Source organism: Ammospiza nelsoni, chromosome 9 (assembly GCF_027579445.1).
Source record: "Ammospiza nelsoni isolate bAmmNel1 chromosome 9, bAmmNel1.pri, whole genome shotgun sequence".
NCBI lineage: Eukaryota > Metazoa > Chordata > Aves > Passeriformes > Passerellidae > Ammospiza > Ammospiza nelsoni.
In genome coordinates, this window is record NC_080641.1 from 28,373,484 (window position 1) to 28,398,149 (window position 24,666).

Sequence of the window (24,666 nt, forward strand, 5' to 3'; positions counted from 1 at the left end):
TTGGGAGAAGTCACTTCATTTCTTCCCTCATCCTTTATACTGTCACCACAGCTTCTGGGTGGGACAGTGGTTCTGCAGCTAGAAGTGAACTTAACTAATGTGCAATGAATTAGAGTAAAAAGAGAAGGCAGTCTTCAATTAAAGACAGGAATTGCTTCATGGGAGCAGATAATCCATCTAACCAGTATCAGGATTCTGACACTGAGGAGCAGTGCTTGTTCCAGAGCAACAAACTGCTGTGAACAGAGAACTCTGAAATCAAGGCTTGCTGGAGAAAGTTCTCTGAATTCCCGTGGTGAGTGGTTGGTTTATGTCTTGAAGTGATGATATAAGACACCCAGCTTTAGAGTTTCTGCCATATTGCATCAGAATTGCTGCAGTCACTTAACACAAAGAGCTGATCTGCCATAAACTAATGCTGCTGTTTCCAATCTGCCTGGCAGGAATGGCACTGGATTAGGAACTGTGTGGCCAAGCTCCTGTAACATAAGTAACATCATGCCCACAGTGAACACAAAGCAGCATTAAAGCAAACTTCTGACAAAAAGAGGTACACTCTGGGTAATACAACAAATGCAGACAAGCTTCAATTTCTGATCCAGCTCTCATTTATCCCGCTGAGTGATGATGTGGTGCACAGGTCTGGCAGCATTGATAGTGGGATCACAACTTGGGTGTTTCCCCTATACCTGGTTTCCCTAAGGTAAGCATGGGTAGGTGTTTGTCCTCATCTTTTGGTACTGATTGCCATGTTACAGAACTACAACATTTTGCCCTAAATAAAATTTTAAACTACAAGGAGGGTCTGATTTTAATTAAATTTTAATTAATTAAATTTAAATTTTAATTTAAAAAAATCAAAATGCTATTCTGACTTCCAGTTTGGGTGTATCTTGATTTTGACACATTTTAAGGGCTTGATCCTCCAGTAAGATTAAAGTTTCCCTTGCACAAACTTTCTACTCCTCAGGGATGTTCTGTGCACACAGGCTGGCCAGGGAACCTGCAAAAGCCCACTCATCAGCCAGCTCCATCTAAGGGATTCCTAAAGCAGCCTTAAATCAACATTTTTTGTCTCTGCATGATGTTTCTGCATTCTAGTCAACTTCCATAAGTGTTTAGATTTTGTTTTGTGTGGGGTTGATGTTTTTTTGTTGTTGATTGGTTGGTTTTTGTCGATTTTCTTTTCTCCCTTATTCAAGGACCTGAGAATTGTCGACAACTTCTCCTTAGTTAATGAGGTTATTTTCTGTTTTCAAGACATTACATTTGTATAAAAGCATTCTTGTTAAGATAAATACTGTTAGGTGGGGTTGTTTGTTTTCAAAAACTCCTTGAGTGCTTTACAAGAGAAGAACAGTGTGTTTCCACTAACGTCTACAAAGCATTTGCTAATAGCAAATGAATCACAGCTTATCCATAAAAAACATTTTCTTAATGTACTTTTAGCTAACTGCCAAGGTTGTTTAGAGATATTTAAAGAGAATTATTCCTTTTAGCAAATGCTATAAGTCCTTGTAAAACCTCTGGTCCCAGTTTCTAACTAAGCTGTAGTGAATGGGGAAAGAAACCCTTCCAGAAGCTGGTCCACCTCAGTCCAGTGCAGGTCTCTAAGGGGAATCTTATTCTTGCTCAGGGTCTTTCACTTCCTGGGCATTACAGAGGGGCCCTGGACAGCCAGGTTGGATTATAACCTGATCTTAGAGGTGGCCCTGATGTCAGGAGATGACTTCTGCAACTCCCTCTGAGCAGGTTTGCATGTGCATGTAGGATCTCAGTGACCCTCGGACATTCCCTGAGGTTGAAGCAGAGTTCCCTGAACTCAACCAGAAACCTTCCTTGGGGAGGATCTGAGCGTTCCTGAAATGAACATAGAGAATAATAAAAATGAATCAGAGATCTGTGGGATAATAATCTAAATTATTATCACATCTTCTCTTGCCAGACCAGGATATTCTGAATTTCAGCCTTGTATGTCTGATAAAATATCTTTAATAAAACATTCCACATGATCTGTGGTTAACAGGCAACCACTGGCGCCGCTGTTCATACCTCTCTTTTTTGCTTCTGTGTATGGGATTGTTTTAAAAACTTGGAAGACTCCAGGTAGGTTTTAGCCAAATGACCTGCGGTATCATATTCATGAGCTTGTTCTTTTGATCAGATAATAGGGCAGTTTTTCAAATCAGTGCATTAGTCATACATTGTCTTACTATCATTAGAATGTGTAAAACTTTCCCCAAAAATGGGGCCTCAGGCACATGCTTTTTGCACAGATTCCACTGAATGCAATTACATTATTCAAGTCCTCCAAGCTTGGGATGTGCTGAAGCACCTTGATGGTTTGGGAGCATTTTAAAGCTGAAAAATAAAAGAAACACACCAGCAACACATTGAGAGAATTTCTGCTCTGGTTTGTCTTGTGAGGACTTTGAAGGGAGCTCACAAACTAATTTTTAGCATGACTTGGTCCATCCATGTAAGCAGGGTTCGTCTGACCACAGCAGAAGGACACAGGTCAGGACCAGAAGAGTCTTTCAGGCCCATCTGCCCCAGATATAGGAACAAAATCTAAACCCCTCCTGACATTTTTGTCATCCAGTCTCAAAAAACAGTGATAATGACTGCAATTCCAGAGTCTGTCCAGCCATCCATTCCAGCATTTCCCCATTTCTGATGCCCAGAATTACTGCCTAATGTTTGTCTCCCTTGCTACAGTGTGAGGTCATGGCTCGTCCTGTTCCCCAGGACAGGTTTATTCCTTTTCCCTTCTCAGCAGCCTTTCATGTACTTTGAAAATTTAACCATGTTTCACCTCAACCTTCTCTTTTTTAAACAAACAATTCCCTCCACCTTTCTTTTCAAGCCCTCAAGTGCTTTCCCTCTATCTTTTCCTCTGCTCTTCCCTGGCTCTGATCCATGTCTTCTCTGGAATGAGATGCTCCAAACTGGAAACAGTAGGCCTGGGTGAGATCCCACCAGCCCTGTGCTTGGTGCAGTAGGTACCACTGCCTCTATATCTGCCAAGTGCATGAAAAACAGGCAATCTCCAAGAGAACAAACAGTATTGGCACTGATTTTTGCCCCCAAAGTCCAAACCACCATTATGGTCCCAGGAACTGTTCTGAAGCTCATGGAAAACTGCTGGTTCTCTGAGGGGGTGAGGACCAACCCAATTATTGTGATATTTCTATCCATTCCTAATCTGCTGCCATGCCTTGGGCCCAACGTGGTTCTGTTCAGGGTGGAGGAAATAACCCTTTCAAGTATAACTTACAGAGTGTTTGGGGATTTTTCTGGATCAAAGGAGCTATGTAAACACAAGACAACTATTTTTAATAAATGTAAGCAAATGTTGACTCAGACAGCCTTTCTTACAATAGCATCTGATGAAAGAAGCTAGATTGAAACCTGAAAAATGCATGCTTCAATTGAAAACCTAAAAAGCTAGTAAAGTGAAAGAAAATTTTTGAGTAAATACAATAATGACTGTTTTGCATTTGTGATTTGATGTTAACCTTATGATGGCTAGGGGTTTTCTTAAGTGATATTAAGCATATGCTTCCTGTTTCTTTTCAAACAAAATTTGCCATACTTTTTTTTCCCCCTTTTTATTTAATGAACAGATGTGAAAGGACTGATCACATTATTTTTCTGGTGATCAGAAATAATGTTCTGCAAGTGAAGACAATTATTCTTGGAACTAAGCAGGCCTCTTTATGTCACCAAAATTTATTCATCAAGATTTGAAAAATACATCTGCTTAAAGTGCTGGGACCAACCCGCTGCAGTCTGTAAATGAGCTGGCTGGCAAGAAGTCTGACGACACATTTGAAGAAAAAGAATAGGGCTCAACCAAGAGTTAACAAGAGTATGTTGGGGAGTAAAAAATTCACTAGAAAAATGTCACAAGGACTTAACTTTGAAGACAACTAGAGTAGCCTTTTAAAAGGAACACGAAATTCCCATCTTCCAAAATGTTCATATTATTATTTCATGTGTTTCTGGAAGAGATTCTTTAGATCAACACAGGCTCTGTTCCCCCCATCTTTCTCTTCATCATTACCTTCCTTACAGACACTGTTCTTGCAGCCTGAGGGATAAATCCTGCAGGATGCTGAGCCCTGTGGTCCCGATGAGCAGGACTGTGAGCACGCAAATACCAGAGCTTCCAGCACTAGTATTCACATACTTACAACTCAGCACATCCTAAAGCTCTTTGTGGGACCAAGGCCAAGAGGCTCATACTTTCACAAGGTTCAGTTCATTAAAAAAAATAGTAATCCAGCCTGTATCTGATTAGGGAATCCAGTTTTTGGTCCAGAGGAGGCCACTGCTTATTTGCAGTAGTGTAATAAACTGCCTTAGCTAAGTGAGTAAGCACTATCACACACTGGTGTGGGGCCAGCAGAGAAGATCTGGCAAGAGCCAAAGAAGAGCTTTCTCCCTGCTATTTTTTGGTTAGCCCAGGGTCACTGGGAGCCTGGATCTCTGGCCATGTCCCACCGTGCAAGCACCCAGCCTCCCTGTGAGCAGCACAGCCTCAGCCACGTGATGGACAGAGGGGTCAGCAACAGCACCAGGAGCATTTCCACAGCCCTTCACTGTCCATCTGAGCTCTCCTGATGAGACTCAAGTGGGAACCATCTCCATCTGAGAGCAGTGTCAAGGTCTGATCCTGCCTTTTTTCAGTGCTCTGGCTCCTCTGGAGACTGACACTGAGCAATTCTCCCCGTTGAAGCAGGCTCCTGTAAGCCTTCCTCCTGTGCAGAGGCAAAGGGCAGAGCAAATACCCTGGCAGAAGACTAATCCCTCACCTCTGCTTGTTAGGACATCTGCCATGGCTCATCTCAAGGAGAAAGAACAGGATACCAAGGGAAAAGATGGAAAGGGAAGCACAATTTTCACCAGGCAGTGGCTCTGAAAGCTGTGAGCAGCATGCCACAACCATGAACCACTCTGTCACCAGGTACTGAAATGCAGCTGGGGAGCAGGACACTGCACACAAGGATGGAATACTTAAATGTTCCATAAAGAGAACCACAGGCAGTCCTTCAGCTGACTGGCCTTTAGTAGGATTTAAAAGGTGGCCTTAATTGTGGCTACGTCATGCAGGCTTATAACCAAAGCTATTCAGCTGTATTCCTGCTTCAGTTTATAAGGAACAAGACATCTTCAGAGGACAATCCTTTCCCCACAAAGACATGCCTCTAAGGTTGTCCAGATGAGCTGCTTCTAAAGATCTTTGTCTCTGGAATTCAGGTCTCCTGAATCCCAACCAAGCTCTGGCCCCACTGGGGTATCTGACTGGTAGGGATGGGTTCCCAAATTGGGTCAGGACAGCAGGGTGGGGAAGAGGAAAACTGCTGATTCTGCAGTGCAAAAATCAGCTGCTGGTGGGACACAGCTCCCCTCTGCACAGCTGCCCAACACCAGGCAGAGCAGGGCTGCAGCTGCTGTCCCTTCCATGGGATCTTGGCTCTGGAGTTTGACACGAAGGAGGAAAAGGTGGCTCACTGGGATCAGGGGCTCCAGGAGGGCCATGATGGTGTAAGCAGGAGGAGGCTGCATGCTGAGATGCAGCTCAGATTCCTCTGGTGCAGTTTTGGGCCCCTCTCAGCATGGGCTGTGGGCTGGAAGCCAGGAGATTTGGTTTTTATCCCCGAGTCACCCACTGAGGAGCCATCAAAACCTCGTTAAATCACTTTAGTGCTACGACTCCCCTGGCTCTGCTCTGAGTCAGGACCTTGGAGCGTTGGTGTGACACCACCAGCATTAACACAACCTGAAGTGTTTTGCAGGCTCTCGCTCTGATTTGCAGGTCCCAATGGCTCAGGCCACCTGCAAAACATCTCTGTGATGACAAATTCAGCCCTGGAGAGACACTGACCTGCAGTGAGGCTGAGCAAGGGCATCATAAAGCCACAGGTGGGTCACATCGTTAAGGCAAAGTGGATCATCTGCTGTGGGGCCAGAGAAGGGGACAGGGATGGGAGGGGACAGGGGTGGATGGGGCAGTGGGGTCTGCTGCATCTGAGACAGGGAAAGGGGAGTTTGCTGTCACAGCAGTGCAGCCTGAGGGCTGGGGAACACAGTGGGCAGGGGGATGCATCCAGCAGGCAGGGAATGAGCAGGTGAGAAACAACTCCAGCACAGTCCAAGGGCCCTTTTCTGAGGTGAACTTCCAGTTTGTGGGAAGGATTCCTGCACCTCATGGTCAGATTTAGCCCTCCCCACTCCCAGAGGAGACTGTGCATGGCCCTTCTCAATGTCCTGCCCCAAAGTCCTTTAGGAAAACCCAGTGAATACACATCCTGCACCCACACCTGTGGCTGTGGCAGAATCAGGCCTGCTGCTCCTTTCCAGACAACTGCAGAATGGTGTAAAAACACAGAATGTTGTAAAAACCAATAACCTTTGAAGCACACCCTCTGAGTAATTACCCCATTCCCATCTAATGACTAAAAGATGTTATATTCCTCTCTGATATGGCAACAACAAAGATTTTGACCTTATTAAAACCAGCCCATCAGGAAACTACATGTCATCCTTAAAAAAAAAAAAAAGAGGTAAAAAAAGAAATTAAATTCTTTAAAATCCCTGTGAAGAGTATTCAAGATACTGTAGCTGAAGATCCATGATTTGTAGTAGTGTCTGGGTGGTCCCGAGACAGGAGATGACAACATTAGCTCTTTCCTTTGCCCTTCTAAGAAATGCTTTGATGATTCTCTAATATCCTAGGAATATCCCCTGTGATTCTGCAGTGGGATGAGGCAATCACAGAGCTGGGATAATGCATCCCAGTTTTACCCAGGCCCTTGCTAAGAGGGGATAGCTCAGAGCCCTTTGTTCCACCAGTTCTGCACTGACATCTGAGCCAGGATGTGCTCACCATAGTCTAAATAGGGATGTAGGCTCCAAACCATCCCCAAACTCACCCCCACCCACTGCACACATCTGGCTGTGTACCTGATTTGTGTGTGTGATTAAGGCACTCATCATCACAGCTCAAATAACCATTGTTCCACTGCTCCTTGAACAGATAATGACTGCATTATTGCAGCCAAAGTAAGCAAAAACATCAAGGGCACAAACACAGATGGGCTTAGCATTGGAAAAACCCTGCCAGTGAAGATTTTTGGGCAACCTGTTGATACACAACGCATAAGGAGTTCATTTGATGGAGCTACAACCAGGTGGTTTTGAACCAAATCCCAAGCATGAGCAGAATATCTGTTTTTTGTCTGTATTTTGCAAACTGCCTGCTCTCACCAATACAGCCTCATATGCAAAAGAATTTATTTTTTTGGGGTGGTCAAAACTGTAATCCATATTTTACATCTCGGGCTCAGCTTTTCAATTAATTAGAACCAGAATGACTTGCTCTGCCCTTTCCTCTGTGTACTCAAGTGTTTGTTTGGCATTCTGTGGGCCCTATGGCTCAAATATTTTTTGCAGATGCACAGAATTAACCATGCATGTTTAGATGTGCTTGGGGAACACATACATTCATAGAGATGTATATACTTGACCCTGTCACTTTTTTGTTAAACACTGTAAAAGATATCGACTTTCCCCTCCAGATTTTAAAATGATTTAGAATAGGTGGTAGTGGGGAAATACCTAACACATCCTGTCAAATTAAATATTTTCTCGGAGACTGTTCTCTAAGATAAAATTATTTCAGCTATAGAGATGTCTGTGCAATGTATTAAGGAGCAGAATGAACAACCAAAATATAAACCAGCTTAAATGGATGTCCAATATACTGCGTTTTTCCACTTGATTTTAATTTTCTTTTTCTTTCTCCTCGTTCTTTTTCCATCTCTACATAACAGTTTTTCTCTTTGCTTAGTCTGTATCACGTTTTTCTTTCTAATTCACTGGGCTCATTTTCTTGCTCTCTGCTTGTATTTTTCCAGTGTCTCTCTTAGTGAGAATAATTAAGGTTGGGTCAGATCTTTGAACCTGTTTATCTGAGCACTATCGAATTCAAGCTTGTACCCCTGAATAGAAGCACTGGCCTCTTAGACTCACATATAAAATAAAAAAAAGGTTCACAGAGCACATCTACCAGGCACATTGAAGTGCTGCATTGGCCACAAGGTTTGGGTTCCTCCTGCTGCTGGCAAAGCAAACACGGTGACAGCAGTCACAGCACAAACCCCTTCTCCTCAAGCACTTCCAAAGCCACTGAAAGCCTGGAGATGCCATCAGTGGCTCATAAAAAGCTGATTGCTGGTCTGTAGGGCTGGAAGGACTGAAAACCCCTCCCAGCCAGGTGTCATAGCCCAGACCCTGGGGTGTCTCTGCAGATCTGAGTTTCTGAGAGCGTGGTGTGCAGCATGTCTCTCCATGGTTCTGCCACATGAGGCATCCCTGGCACCCAGCAGATCCCAGGCACTAAACTTGGCTCCCTCAGCCTGGGCTCAGGCCCCAGGTATAAAGCTCACTTTGTTCAGTTAAGTTATTCAGGAATTGTGAAAAGGATCTGAGTGAAATCTGAATTTGGCCTGGCATTTTCATAATTGCAGGAACCCGGCTTTTACAGCATTGAAACCATATGAATTCAAATAAATCCTACTTCTCCTTCATCCCAGTGAGTAACTGGACTTAGACCAAAGCTGCCCTTTGGGATCCTGCTGGGTTTCCAGCCTGCAGTGCACCCACCCCATGGTCCTGGGAGTGTAAGGGAATCCAGTTTCCTCCTGATTCACTCTACAATGAATCTGTCTTATTAGATACCACAATATAACTGTGGTTAAACCCCTCCTATAAAGCAGCTGCCCACCACAACAGTAATGTGGCCTTACTCCCTGTCATACTTTTCCTCACTTCATTTTCCAGGCCATGAAATTCACTAGTCGGAAGAGGAATAGCAGAATTAGAAATAAATCCTGTATCCCTTACCTTTTTCCTCTGGGCTAGCACTGACAGTGTTGTGTGTTTGCACACAACACTGAATTTTAAAGACATTAAATTCCACTGAATTTTAAAGACATTTCTCTTTCTTTACAGTAACTCACTGGAAGATGAATTTCTTTGTATTTTATGGATTTTATATTACTTTGCTAAGAGGAACAGCAGATTTGCAATTTTCAGGGCTTAGATACTGCTAGATATGCAGGGCACTCAAATAGAAAATTCCAACTTGGGGTTGTGGCATTTGAGCTGGTTTATTCTGGCATTTTCTTTCCTTGCCAAAGGAAAAACCTCTGTATCCAGAACTGCAATACAGGGAGTGCAGGTGCTTTACTACCCATTCATGTGTTTGAGGAATCCAACTCAGCCTGGGCACGAGCCCATTCAGCACTTTTTAGTGTCTGCAACTGCAGTCAGCCTTGAGTTAACACAAACCACACTCCTCACCCACCCTAAACTGCAGGGTAAATGTGCTACTGGGTATTGAATTTTCTCTGCCTGTTAAATCAGACAACTTATTTTTCAGCTGAGTGAATATAAAGAGTTTTGTAGAGCTGTGTTAAAATGCAGCTCAGGTTTAGAGGAATTACCTGAGGGTACTGAGTGCATTTTCCCATGTTATCTGTTTGATAAGAGCCAGATCACTTTTATTTGTGTATGTGCAATAGATAATATGCCATGAGGAGTCATTGTTAAAGACTCCAAGAAGCCAATGCTCAGAACATCTGGCTAGTGAAAGCCCTGGACATGGAAAATATAAATGTCAAGGCTGATATTTAGAAATTGGAAGGGCCATGACGACATCTGCTAACAAGCTTTCTTCCAGAGCCTATTTGCTGTACATGGTTATTCACAGGCAACAACAGAAACGTGCATGGATCACATGCATGGCCTGCCCTTCCTTTCAGAACACATGCTCCAATAACACACACATGCTCTGTTCTCACAACACAGAAATACAAGTGCTTGCAAACCTCACAGCAAAGCTCATGCATAGCAGACCACAGTGGGATACACACTGCTGGAACAGGCTAAAAATAGCTGGGGAAAAAGTCTTGCAATAACACAGAATACAGTCAAACTCACTTAGTGTTAACTCTTCCAGTGAAATAAGCTCTTTTTCTGCCTTGCTCTACAGGAGACACTTTGTACTACAAATCTAATCCTGAAGCCTTGTTTTTATGACTGAGTAGTTGTGGATGGGAATCTCAAGACTTTAAACAAAGTCTAACCTATTTGACCACAGTAGCTCAATACTAACATTAAAACAAACTACAGGTAAAAGAAATGTGATCCTACATTTATAACCACAGGCACCTTTTCTTCAGCTTAGTGCCAAATGAGAAATATAAAACTGATCCAATGCATAAGCATAAAGGTTTTGCTAATGACTTATTATTGTAGGTGTCTAGACCACGGTTCACCCCAACGTTCTTGGCACTGGCCATTGCCACAGAGGCTGCCCACAAGGCTGCCAAGTTGTCAAGAGAAGGGAAAACATCAGCAGAAAGAGCCTAGATTGCTTTATGATATCCATGAATTTAGCAAAGAATGGATTCCATGCTGTCTGTCCAGTCTGCAGTACAGCTGGACACACATACACCTATATGAAAATGGTAGGAAAAGCAAAGATGAAGTAATGTGGAGGAGATGCACCTCCTGGTCACAAAATGAAGGAGAGGATGCCCAGCTCTGCCTCCCACTTCCTGCAGTCTGCATCAATGACTGGTGACAAGGATATATGAGATGCAAGTGACACATGTCCCCATCTCAGAGATTCTGCTGAAGGCTGCAGGCTCCAAAATACTCCACTTTAATTGGCATGGATGGAGTGAAGAGCAAAGTGCAGTGTTTGTGTGATCACAGCCTCCTGCAAAGCAAGCTCAGAGAGGTGGAGGTGAGTGCAGCAGATGGAGATGCAGGAGGGGTCCCTTGCTAATCCCTTCTCCAGGGTCCATACAAGCAAGTGCAGCCAGAGTTTAGAAAGACAGGTAGAAAGAGCACTGGAGAAAGAGAATATTTAAGCAGGAGATGGAGCAAGATGGAACTGAAAAGATAACAGGGGGTAGAAGTCCTGGCAGTGGATGAGGAAACGAGGCTGCACTGGGTGAGAAACAGTACAACAAGGGGGGATCACAGAGGAAGAGATCATCTAAACTCAGCCACTGCTGCTTCTTGAATCCTAAGAAATCCTAAGAAAACATTTTGTTTGTGCTGCATCAAACAGATCTTAGGCAGCTTAACAAAGTTAGCAGTTGTAAGGCTGTGTCCACCCCCAGTCAGAAATACATCAAGCTGGGACAGATATAAATAGATATTACAGACTGTCTTTACTCAGCACAGCTCAAATGAGAAGTAGAAGACAAGAAAGGAAAAGAAAGCTCTTCATGGGCTCCATAAAACATCTTGCATTGTATTTTAAATCTCAATCAGCATTGAGGAGGGAAGAACAGAAAGTGCTCTTGGATAGCCATTGCTGAAAAATACCTCATTGTTCAAAAATCCTAACTTGTGTGCTCCAATTTTGTTACTTGTTCGCCTTCAGAAATATGGATTTAATATTCATGATGGATTTAAATTTCACTAAAATAAAATACCTAATGCATTACCAATAGAGAATTTAGTTTAATGAAACAAAACTGAAATCTATACACAAATTATGTTTCCAAAAGACTTCTGTGTTCTTTAATGATTTTACTTGCAGGTATTTATAGCTTTCATTAAAACACCATTTGCATACTGCTTCATATGAATTGGTCATACTGAAGCTGAGACATTTAAGTAATAGTGAAAGCAAACATGTAAGACTTTTGCTTGTTTTTCTCTAATTTTATCCATGTTAGTCTCATCCCACAGTGGCAGCACATTATTAAGAACAACAGAACAAAGTAAAACACATGGATATTTCATGTGTTTAGCAGGTAAAAGTGAGGCTGCACATCTTTTCAGCCCCATCTGGAGGATAACAAATTAACTCTTTGACTTTACAAGGGGAAAGAAGTTATCAGTCACAGCCAGCTGACAGGGAAGGTCTATTAGCACAGAGATGCTGCAGGTTTGGACATGAATGTCAGGACTTCCCGTCGTTACTGAGATGCATTAGAGAGCTGTGTGCTGAGGCCAGGTTCCACAGCTTTAATTAATATATTCTGTGCACTCTGACCAACCTGATAATCCAAGAAGCCTCAATAAAAACCATCCAGGGAGGGAGGATATGTCATCACCATATCATTTGTTACAGTCGGGAGATTTACCTCTTGTTACTGCGCTGAGTTACACCGTGCTCCTGTTTTACTTTCACTGGAGGGCTCGTGTACCTGGGGCTGTGCAAAGGGCATGATGACAGAACTGCCAGAGCCAGTGCTTGTTTAAAGGAGGCATTGAGCCATCTGCTCACCTTAAAGGAGGATCAAATAGAAACAGGAAAAAACTAAGGAGGGGAACATGCTGTGTTCCCTCATTTGGCTCTCTGCTCACCAGGAGCAGAGGATGCCTTCACAGAAGCAAGATGGCATGTCTGAGAGAGGTAGGCAGGGCTGGGAGGAAGAAAGACCAACTGATGCACTGCTGAACTGCCCAAAATGTCTTTTTCTGGACACTGTATATCTACCAGGGTTCAAAAACACTGGGCAAACCAAGAGCAGAATTTAGGCCAGTTCAAGATATAAAGGTTCACCTTCCACAAAAGAACCAGGAGAGATTATTTGCCCAGGAAATATTTTGGAACCACTCCATATCACAGAAAGCTCTTGCACCCAAACTGACAAACCCTGAAGTTCTTCTGCTGACTGTAGATATCTGCATGCCATGCCCTGCAAGACAGAGAAGTCCTGAAGCTGTGTCCTCATCCCTGGTTGAACACAGGGCAAATAAATGCAAAGGTGACGCTGCTTCCTTGGCTGCACAGGCTGGAGGAGCAGTGATGCCCCTCCCCATGAGCATCAGGAGGCACTCCCTGAGCAGTGTCCTGACCAGGGAGGCAGACAGGGTAATTTAAACAAACAAGGCCCCTGTGATGGAAATTTCAAGCTCAAAGCTACCATATGGAGGGAAATCATCTGACCACAATTTACCTGTTAGACTTCAAAGGTGTCTAGGTCTCCTCTAAATACAAGCAGTCTTTTCTTTAATGAAGTTAAGTACTGTATTTCAGCACCATGTGTTGTGAAAAGGAAGCAATTTGGATTAATTTACTGAAATTTACCTTTCAGATGCAGTTAAGTGGAATTAAAAGTTTGTCTGAGTTGACAGAGTTCTGTTTTCCATCACTGCATTGTCTTGAAAGAAAGGATAACAGGCTAAGTGCTTAAATTCCATCCAAACTGATAAGGTTCACTCTGTACAGGCAAACTCAGTGTAGTTTATTACATATTGTCTCCCTTCATCCATCACTGCTGTACATTTTTTCCCCTTAAACCAACTGCTTCTTCCAAAATAAATTGATATTTGTGATGTTATTGCATTCATCTGGGGTTGAAGGGAGAATTCATTTCATTTCCCACTAATGGTAGCTTTTGCAGGGCTAAGCTTACATCTGGGACAAGATTTTTTTTTTTTCCTCTTCTGAGGACAATTCTTTGCCCTTAATTTCTTTCCTGTTGAAGTGTGTGTGCCCTTAGTGTCTTTCCAAACACCACCTTCACCCAGATCTCTTCCTGGACAGTGAGAATTAACTTGCCCATTACATCCTTTCTACTTTTTTTCTTCCCACCACTGTACTTCTCTCTTTCACATCCTCTAGCTGTCATTGCTCCTTCCAAACCTCACCCCTCCCATAACGCCCTCCTAGTTAATAACTCCCCTCCCTCCTTTTTCCCAGGAGTTTTCCTCCCTCCTTGCCTTAGGTCCCAGGATAACTCCCCCCAGCAGCTGGGAGAGGTTCTCTGTTCTCCTGGATTGGTTTTGTTGGCAGCCTTGAACCATTTGCCTGCTACAGCAAAGGTGCAGTCCTGACCTGCCCTTCACTGACCACTCTGAAACCTCAGAGGCATTTCTCTATTCCTTCAATTAACTGAGCATCTCACCATGAAAAGCCAGTGAATGATCTGTAATTAATTATTTATATTACATGGGGAAGCCCAGCTAACACAGTGTCAACAGAAACAATGATACTCTGTATGCCAAACTTCAGCCTTGCAGCCTGAGGGTTTTGTCTCCCCTCCCTGCTGCCCCAGCTGGATTTTGGCTATGGGAGGTAGCCAGGGTTTGAGTCTTGTCTAAGTTCAGATTTCTCCCCAGGACAGACTTCAGATCTGCACATTTCTTCAAAATCAAGTAGTTGAAAAAAAAAAAATCTTGCTACTTGAAATCTCCATTCAATTTTGATTCTTGACAAGCCATTTCAAACAGAAACTGCAGTCAGGCAGGACTTTTTCAGTTTGTTTAGATTTTGGGGGAAGGAGGCAGAAGGGAGAGGAAACCACACATTTCATCAGCATTTTTTATTTTTTAATAGCCTTCAGTGCAGCTGATTACCCAGGAGATCAGCAAATCTTAGCTCTGTGAAAGACACGGAGGAGACAGAGCAGAAGCTTTCTCATCCTCCACAGCAGTACTAAGCCTCCAACACACAAATCTAAACACTGTCCACCCAGGGGTGCCAACTCAAATGCCTCAGCTGTGAAGACAGAACAAAAAGAAAAGGACAATCTCCAAGGTACAACCGAAAGTAAACATTAATAATGATGTGAGGCATTAAATGATGACTTATTTTTCACAAGGCCATTGCAGATTGTAGCCATAACCTTGGATCAGACCCGAATGACTGTGAGAGCTGAAGTCTTAGTGGAACCATTAATTATGGATTTCCTGGCTTTTATAGGTTGGAGTCAGACCTTTGATGTTCCTTTAAGATTGTTCTCCTGTGTTCATTTCCTTTGTTTCTCTGTTGGTAGCTTAAGAAAACACCCTAAGATTTCCATGGAAGTGTATGAGATTGCCTAGAAATGCGTAGTTCATAAAAGCCCTGCAATTCATGGCTCATAAAGTCCTCTAATCCATGGTCAATAAAGCTTTGGAAAAGAGCTGTATGAACCACAGTCATTTCACAGTTCAATGAGGTTCATACAGGAATCAATAACCTGGTTTAAATTTGCCTGGATTTGTCCTCCACCTGCATATTTCTCTTTGACTTTTCAGGTTGAAAGGCAGCTCCAACAGCTGAATCCTGGGGACCTTGCATGGAAACAATGGGCTTTATGGAGCTTTCCCCCAAAAGCTGTAACAAAGACCTAAATCCCTCTACTTTGTCTCAAAGGTGAGCAATTCAAGTTTCAGGTGACAACTGGTGAGTTAGGGAACTGGAAGAACAGCCATTTGGAAATACAGGGCCATAGCTCAAGTTAATACTAAATGCAGAGACCTCAGTCCACACAGAACATGGGGCACTCCAAATGAAATGTAGGCAACTGCAAAATGGATTTTTGGGACAGGCCAGAGCAAGAACTCCCTAGTACCCCAATTACCCTTCAAAAAAGAGTGCTAAGTCTCACTGCTGAAACATTACTGAGGCAATGCAAAGAAGTCCACATTTCTCTCCTGCACAGGTTAACACTCTATTGCCTGTGTGATCAGCCACCCTGCTTGTTTCCTCCCAAAAATTATCACCATACAAGGTCTGGTCACAGACACACATTTGTGCTCTTTTCTTGCCAATCAGAAAGGAACCAGTTGGAGAGAACTCACTGTTTATTGCTTTGTGCAGGGTCCAGCTTGCAATTAATGCTGATGAAACCCAACTGCCAAAAGCACAATATGTAGCAGCTGGTTTATGAAAGTTGAGACCCCATCCAATTTATGGGAAAACCAGAGCTGGTTGTGAGTCTCTGATTTAGTGAACTTTTATTTTTTGTGTTTTGTTTTGCTTTGTTTCCAGGAAAACACCAGAAGTTACTCCAGAACTGCAGAAGCACTAAAACCATCTGAAAACACTAAGGCAGGCTTCCCTTCTTCCACCAGCCTTTCCTCATTTCTAGGCCTGTGATCTCCCACTAATATCTCCCTGGGATCTTTCATCAAGGCAGGCAACACACAGTGTCTGGTTCATCACCAGCGTGGTGGGAGCGGAAACTTGTGTTTCCTCACCCCAATCTCCACCCCTATGAAATGGAAATAGAGGGATAAAAGGCTTTGATTCAGGTGAAATCTCACAGGAGCACACAGCAAATAATTTAACTCTAACCTTCAGAACTACATCTTAAATCCCTTTCCTAAGAACATTTAATAAAACCAGCAAAATGCGCAAAAATCATAAGCACCACCTTAAGCTCCCAACTGCACATTTCCACTGCCAATATCCAATATCCTTTCTGGATAGATAGGATAGAATTGGGAAGATTGTGCCCAAGTGCCAGCCTCCCACCAGACCTATTTAAACACCTTACTTGTACAACACATGGGGAACTTGACCACAGACCTTTGTGAAATGCTGGGACATCATGGGACACCACAAGTCAGCAGCCCCCAGGCAGAAGGACAGAAAAATCCTTTGTATTTGAGGCAATCAGCTATGGGGAACCAAATGTCACCTAGTTCATGCTTAAACATCCTCTGTGGAGGGAATCCAAGCACTGAACACACACTTTGAAAAGAAAATACATGAATCCTTCTTACAAGGCTGGCACAGACCTCAGAAAAAGCCTTATTATATTAAGATTAATATGCACCACCTTAATAGCAACTCTTACATCATTCACCCTGAGAAAACAATAAACTACAAAAAATGAGGTAACTGCTCCATTAAAAAGAAAGAATAAAAATAATAGTAATAATAATAAAAATCTGAAAACACAAATATGTGAAGCTTTTTTCCTTAGCAAAGGGAGAAATCTCTGAGAGACTTTCAAGGAATTTAGGTGCTATGAAAATGGGAATACGTAAGGCTCAAAGACAATTATTATATGTGTAGGTGAGCAGCCAGTTCCCAACATATTACTTAGTTCCTTTTACTTGTTAGAAGATCAATAAACATTGTGGGTGTTTATCTGCCCATGATTTGGTCTGCATAAAGGCACTAAGAGCTTTAGAGGTGGGAGAATAAATTGCCCAGGAATCCTAAAAGCACACATTGAGAAGCCCTGGTCAAACACGAAGGCTCTTATTCAAACATTGAATGGGAGTTTTTAACCTCAGACCAAGATTGGAATAGCCATGGAAAAGTGCCTGCCTCCATTCTTCACATGGAGGATTTAGTTAAGTACTTCATTTTGCTTCAGTTTGCTATTTTCAGTGCAGTCTGAGATGTTAAAACATTTCAGCGCCACAACACAGTTAAGAAGGTTGAAAGTCAAATTTGTCAGAATCTTAAGAACTCTCAGGAATATTCTGTATGGCTGGAAAATGGGCAAGTCTTTGTGATGAAAACTGCTGGTACAGATAGGAAAAGAATTATTGGAAGCAAAACAACAAGCACAGAGTATTTTCTATTGTTGTTCTTTTCCTGTTTTTCCATCTGACAAATCTTTGTTTTTGTGTATTTTAAATATTTTAAGCACTAACTCTTTTTTCCCTCTTTACTTTTTGAAAAAACATGTCTATGAATATGCCTATTTTCCTCCTAGCTCTTCATTAGGCTACAAAAACATCATCTCACTCCCTGTGTCTCCCAGTTAGCCTTTGACTGACCCTCCCTATGGTCTAATCAGCAAGAGCTGGGATCTGCAAAGAGCACTGAGTGAGGAGCCAGCAGGAAGAGGACAGGGACCAGAGCAGTCATGACTCACCTGTCTTCTATCCGAACCCAGAGGTCATTGAACTGCCTCTGGCGATGGTGCTTGTGCTGCTTCTTGTGCCATTTCTTCTGCCTGCCAAACTCCTCCAGCTGGCTGATGCTGTCGGGCAGCAGGAGGTGAGGAGACAGGCTGTCTTCTTCATCCATCTGCTGTGGCTTCAGGGAGGGAGATGCCAGTGGGACCTGCTCAGAAAGCTGGACAGGGGGCAGGGCTGTCACTGAGAGTCCCTCCAAGGCTGGGCTTGTCTTTGTTGTTCTTGAACTGCAAAACATAACATCTAAATATGAGTAAAGGAGGAAGGGTGCCAAAACAAAAGTGAAAGCAGAAGACTGCACTGCTTGGTGGGTGTCCCTGACTGCTGAGAAGGTGCACAAGGCTTTGCTCTGGGGCAGCAATAAAGACAGCATTGGCATTTCATAAGAAGCTTTCAAAGAAACACTTAACTGGAAAATGGGGAAAAGGCAACAGATACTCTACTGCTGTTTTCTGGCATTTTAATGATTGCTTAGAGGCCTTGGAGTCTGTGGTAGGGGTTGCCTCCCCTGCTGGGCTGAAGGTCAAATGACAAAACTAGCTCCAAGCTGGCAAATTACTGTCTTTGAGAAAAACAAATACCTGAAGAGAAGTGGATCTTAAATTAATAAATTATCTCTTTATTTTTTCTTTTTTGTTTCCCCCCTCCCCTAGATTTGGGTGCAGAAAACAAGTCACTGTTTTAACTGCAACAAGAATTATATCTCCTCATCCAGTCAGGATTGGGAAGAAGGAAGCCTAGGCTGATGATAGAAGCATGGAAGCTTGGCAGCTGGCATAGGATATGTGAGACCTGAACTCCAGCAGGTAATGAAGAAAAAAGGGGTAAATGACCTTTTCAAAGCCTCCTTGAAACAATTCTGCCAGAGCTCTTCAATCCTGTCTGAAGTATTACCACCTATTGTACATGACTGGAATGATGCAGAAAAAGACCTTTTATTTTCATCTTCTAGAGTTTCACTGATTTTAGAAGAAAGTCAATATAAACTCTCTCCTTTGGTATGCAGCCATGTGAACTTATTGTGAGCTAAGATAGCTGAAACAAAAAACTAATAAACCAGGACTGACATGAAGTTATTTTTCCCCCCTAACTTCAGTAGAAGTTCATATTGAGTCTTAATTGCAAGAAATTTTCCTGTCCCTGGGATGGGCCAATGAGTTGTACATACAGAAAATGGGAGAGAATTAATAGGCAATATGAAGCTGTGGTCTGCAAAACTATTTCTATTACATGGATGCTATGACTTTTATGACAGAAACAATTAAAGCCACGTGAAAAATTTTGCCTCCTGAGTGAAACCAGTAAGACATTTTAATGAAAAAGTAATAAAAAATCCTAAACTTCATTGGTGACAATGTACAAAATGTGCCGCAAGTGAAACCACATGTTTCATTTATGGAACATTTTGTTCTCTTCCAAAAAAGTCACATCTACTACTAATGAAAGCTTTTTTTCTTTTTGACTTTCTTGAAGTCTGTTACAATACCAGTCTTGATGGTCACCTCTATTTCCACTGCATTGTGTTTCATCCAAAAGTCTTTCCAATACCTACTGATAATTAATTATTGTTACTATAAGACTCACTGGCAAATACTACAGTAACCTCGTCACTTGTAGCCAACATTCATGAAGTTCTTCAGAGATCATATAACAGATAGAGGAGAAAAAGAAAGTTTTCTAAAACTAGTTCTAAAATTCTCCGTGGTTGATTTTCTTAATAAAACACACAAGAAAATACCTTTTTTTCCTTCTTTTCTCAATCATTCAGACTCCCAGTGAGTCCTTTCCAAACTCACTCATACTCACTCCATGCTCTATTTTATATCACAGATAGATCTCCCGGTTCTAAATTTTTTTCCCCATTAAGACGTTCTTTCATGTTTCACGTGGAGGGTGAATGTTCCCCAGTACTGCAGTTTCCTTTGAGAGTTCTTGCTGCTTTTCAAAGCCTTTAAGAGTTCCTCAGCTATGGCACAGGCTCATGGCTGAAGCAAAGCCATCTCCTGACTCACGTAAATGAAGAGGCGCTCACAGGTTTGTACTGGGGGGGTCTCTCAGGCCACAGCAGAGAGTTCCTAATTTTTATCCAACCATGATGGTGGATCAGTGAAGTAGCAACATCCAAATTCAGCCATTTAGCAGCTTGGAGGATAACACAGTGTGAACTTGGACAGGAGAGTTTAGGCAGGTAGGAAGGACCTGGACCAAGCACCTACAGATACCTTGTGGGTCCTGAGATGGCAGCAGAGACCAATGGGTGGCCAATGGAAGCCACTGGAACTGAGCTGTAGCCAAGATTCCTGTTTCCATTGAATTCCTTCTCTGTGCCTCACGCTCTGATCAGGCAGCAACTCCCTGAGATGCTGCGGGCAGGAGCAGCCCCCGTGTGCCAGCTCCAGGCTGGGGCTGCTCTTTGATTCCTTGAGTGGTCTTAGGGATATCTGAACACGTACTTTCCACCTTTTAACACCTACTATTTTCTTACATGTGTTTACCTTGCTCTGAGCTCCCCGTAAACTGGAACCAGTAGAGAGGTGTTTTTATGGGTTGAGATTTTACAAACCACTTAAGACGACTGGCAGCTCCCTTCTTATTAAAATTAATGACTTTGGGCATCAAAATCCCAGTGGTGGCTTTGAAAGTTTCTTGCTTAATTGTTTCCACTACCATCACATGAGCCACAGGTTGTAAACTTGATATTTCAGAACATTCTTTGGGAAGAGAATAAATAAACACTGGAGAAACGTTAAAATGCTGTAACCTAAAGAGGGTTATAAACTAACCACCAGCATGTTAGAGTTGAGTCAGGGGGAATGGAGCCACTGTGGCAACTGCATATTACATTTGGTTGATATTCATTCCATTATGCGTGCACAAATATTTTTTAAATTATTAGCAATTGCTAATAATTGCACCAAGACCTGAGAGAGACTTTTGAAAGCTGTATGTTGATGCATGTTTGCTCCTCTAAAAGAAAAGGAAGATAGTTTTAAACTGATTTAATAATCCAGTTACAATAATTATACTATATTAACATAAAAATAATAATTACAATAAAAATAAACAACAAATATTATAAAAATATGATTAATTCATTATAAACCTGGTTCTTTTCATATAGGACTTTCATTCTACAGACATTCTGCCAGAAGGAAAATCAAAACAGAATAGGGATATGTAATCCAAATATATTGCAAGAATAATTGAAGATGTTAATCTAATGTAAGAAAGATTTCCCGTAAGATAGTAATTTCCTCATTTATTTCAGTAAAAAAAATTATTAATAAAAAGTGCTAGAATTTATTTATTAATTTTTATTCTGGATTTTCCCCCTAAAATATAAAGGCAAAAACCTGCCATCTGCAATGGGATACCTGGACAATCGATCTCTGCATTACGTGAAGCTTTACTGTTAAATTCAACTGCTCATTTCATGCACTATTTCGTGCCTTTCCCCTGGTCTCAGTCTCTGTGCACTCTGTTAGCACAGCTGCACTGTATGAAACCATGGGGATATAATGGACTTTTTTTTCCATTCCTTCACTACCGCTGAGACAGCTTTTCAAGATACATAGTTATTTTTAAAGTCAGGGAAAAAAGCAAGGCTAGTTTTCAGTTTGTGAGGCCACAGTGCCTTTTCTGAAGAAAGATTGAGAAAGTACCACCCAAATATCTTGGTCCACACAAAGATCTCAGAGATTTTTCATGAATAACTTGATACAATTCCAGGCTTAGAGGTTCCACCCATTTTAAATGTATCATTCCCACACAGGGTGGTCTTGGAAAAATGAAAATTATTTCAGGCCCTTAGGTGGGTTTTTCTCATCTCTGACCTTAATTTCCTTCCCTAGGATGTGCAGTCCTGCAAAACAAGTACGCTAAAACAACCAAGTCCAAATAAGAAAACGTTGGAGTCTCAACAAATATCCTATGTGGCTTGGTCCTAAGGTACAGAAAGCAGTGAAAGCAGGAAAACATTTATTCTTGCTGGTTCTTGAAAACACTTAATCCACAGACAAAGACCTCTGTGGTTTTCTTTCACTTCTGGTGAAATTTGCCATCCTTTTCTAATTCTTTCCAAGAATTAAAAGAACAAAACAAAACATGTAAGTTGTTTGTACTGAGCTGGATGCTCCATTAGGCTGTCTCAGCATTCCTCTCTCTGCCTTGTGGTCTGCAGTGTCACTCTGTGCTGGCACTGACCACTGACAATTGACTCATCACTGGGATTTGTTGGGGCTATTGAGTGGATCTGGTCAGAAAAATGACATTAACACTATGATGTCCTGCAATATATTGTTTTCATAAATTCCCAGGCTTAAAACTGCACAGGTCAGGCAGGGCAGAGCCCAGTAATGCCTCTGCCCCTGACCTGCCTGAGTAACACCAGCAACGTTTGGACTAAGTCCCATCAAGCTTCCCCATGGGCTTCCACAGGGCCAGGGAAGGACTTGCCCTTGCTGTATGCCTTTGCTAATGATACACATCTTCCAGACAATGAAATCATCAATCTCATTTTTTTCAGCAATCTTGCGGTAACTTCTCTGTTCCCTCAGATATGAGCAGAATCTTCTGAAATCCCAGTCTGCCAATTTGTTATTTGCATCCTGACTTTGCAGCACGAGCAATGGAAAAGTTTTGCTCAGAAGACTGCCATGCTCTGCACGGGCTTCCAAGCACAGCAACATCACTGAGGTTTTCTTGCTTCAGTTCTCAGAACTGTCAGACAAGGGGAGATTTTGTTTCATCAAGAGAGAAGCTGCGGTGATAGCAAGGAATGTGCGATGCTGCAGCTTCATCCTCATGCCACTGTTCCTGGGATGCAGCCAGCTGATGGCCAGACAGTGAGTTGGAAGTGTTTTATTGTGGATGGATTCTCATAAATTCCAGTTGGGGTGTCTTTGTGAGGGCAGGAATTCGTCAGCCCCTTCACACACCCTTGCTCCCCTCACCACAGGCCACAGAGACCTCTGCTCCTGGCTCTGCTTTCCCTACACATCTCTCTCAGAGTCGTGCACACCCACAAGATGGGCACCACACCACAATGTCCTGTCCCACGAGGGGTTTTGCCTTTTTTCCCCTCTTCCACACAAGGATGGAGCTCAGACTTTCAAAGCTCTTGGGAGAGAAGCAAACAAAAGAACAGAAAATCAGGCAGAAATTCTAACCCAACCCTGCATTGCTCATAGAGCCTCCTTCCAGTGATGGAAACTGTGGATTGAGAGCACACTCACATAACCAGGTGACACCATGGACATAATGTCCTTCAAGATGAAAAGCATAAATATATTTTACTGTAAAAGAGAGTAAGTGCAAAGCAGAGATCAGAGAGTTAGATTCTCCCCATACTTAAACTTTATCTGAGCTGCTTCAGGCTAAGTGCTGTAAATTACTCAGGATGAATTGGGCTCAAGAGACAGCAAAAGAGAAATCCCTGATTACTCCTGTGAAATCCCTGATTATTCTCTCACCTGATCAGCTTAATTATAATGAGGTTATTTTATTTAGGATGTAGCTGCCTTAGGCCTGTACACTAAAGTTAAAACTTCTTAACAGAACTTGGAAACAAAGTTGTTTTTTCATTTTTTTGCACCATAGTCAACTATATCTCATGAGCACTTAAATTAGGTTAAGTAGTTAAATTAGATTATAGTCCACCCCCAACTTGGATGTGCTCTGAGTCCATGTCAGACTATTTCTCTGGGAAGAATCACTGTTGCTCAAGAACTGTAACCTTAGTTTGAAAGCACATTTAGTCCTCAGTATACACACGTATATATGTACAAATCTGTGCATAAATGAAATGAAAAGTCTGTGATGGGAAGATATTCACACAGACTGCAACGTTTTCCTTCCCACTTTCAGAAACTATAAATTAAGAGGAATAAGTAAAACTTTTTTTATCTATTCTATTTCATTAGAAGTGGAGCTGGTCTAAGGCACAGGAGAAGAAATGCAAACTTTCTGCACTTGAGAGGCTAAATTTGTTGAAAAAAAGAGGGCAGCTGTAACATTTGTAACGTGTCATTTCCACATTTTCATGTGAATTTTTTCTGAAAATTCAAAATGTTTCATTTCAGCCTTTTATGAACAAAGCTTCTAATTTTTTTAGTCTTCTGTTTTCAAAGACTTACATGCTACAAAGTGCCCTTTTTTGTTCAGAGATTGATCTCAATTAAAAAGAAAAACCCAACTAATATATAAAAATGACAAAACTCAACAAAACCCAATTCCTGCCTTCAAAAGCATCCTCAAAATGTTCCATTTTAAATTGCTCTGAACTTATTTTCCCTTCTTGATTTTTTGGTTCAGTTCTTGAACTGAATAATCCTTTGTTTATGAATCTTTCATGGAAACTCTGAGAGCTGCACGCTCCAGCCCCAGAGGATGGGCTGTGCCCTCAGAGGAAGGATGGGTTGACCCTCCAGTCTTATTTCCATTTTCCACATAAATAGCAAATAAGAACCTTCTTTGCTCATGGTAGACAAGCCTCACCTCAGGCTCTATTCCCTAAATCTCCACAGTCTTATTACCACCAAACCAATTTAGTGCTAAGCTATTTCTGCCTGGGTAGTTCAGCTTAAGCAAAATATTCACAAGATAGATACTTCTGGTGCCTTGCTGTCTTATGGAAGTGGTACTTAAAGCTCCTTGGAGAGAATCCCTATCCCATAGGTCCAGATGAGCTTTTTCCTGCTCAGGCATCCTGGTTCAACATGGGAGCACAGAGACATGCAGCTGTTCTGGGACACCTGGAAGTCTCCTTCACAGAGGAGAGAGAGGCCTTCACATTCAAATTACAACTCTGTATGTCCATGCAGCGCCCAAAGGCTTGCTACATGAAGTTAACGAAAATGTTTTATTGTCTTATAATAAAATTTTGACTGCTGAGTTTGCAATGAATTTTAAGAAGCTGACTGACAAAAAAACCTCCCAAATGGGCTGCTAGATTTGATTCCACAGTAGAATTACAGCTAATAT

General features: G+C 42.2%; 1 protein-coding gene across 1 annotated transcript in view; it reads right to left on the bottom strand.

Moving 5' to 3' along the window:
• TRABD2B (TraB domain containing 2B) overlaps positions 1-24,666 on the bottom strand; it is a 261,330-nt gene that overhangs the window by 4,350 nt on the left and 232,314 nt on the right. The window contains exon 6 of the mRNA XM_059478777.1: positions 17,643-17,912. Within this exon, the coding sequence (XP_059334760.1) occupies positions 17,643-17,912 (270 nt within the window). The remainder of the gene's footprint in view (positions 1-17,642; positions 17,913-24,666) is intronic.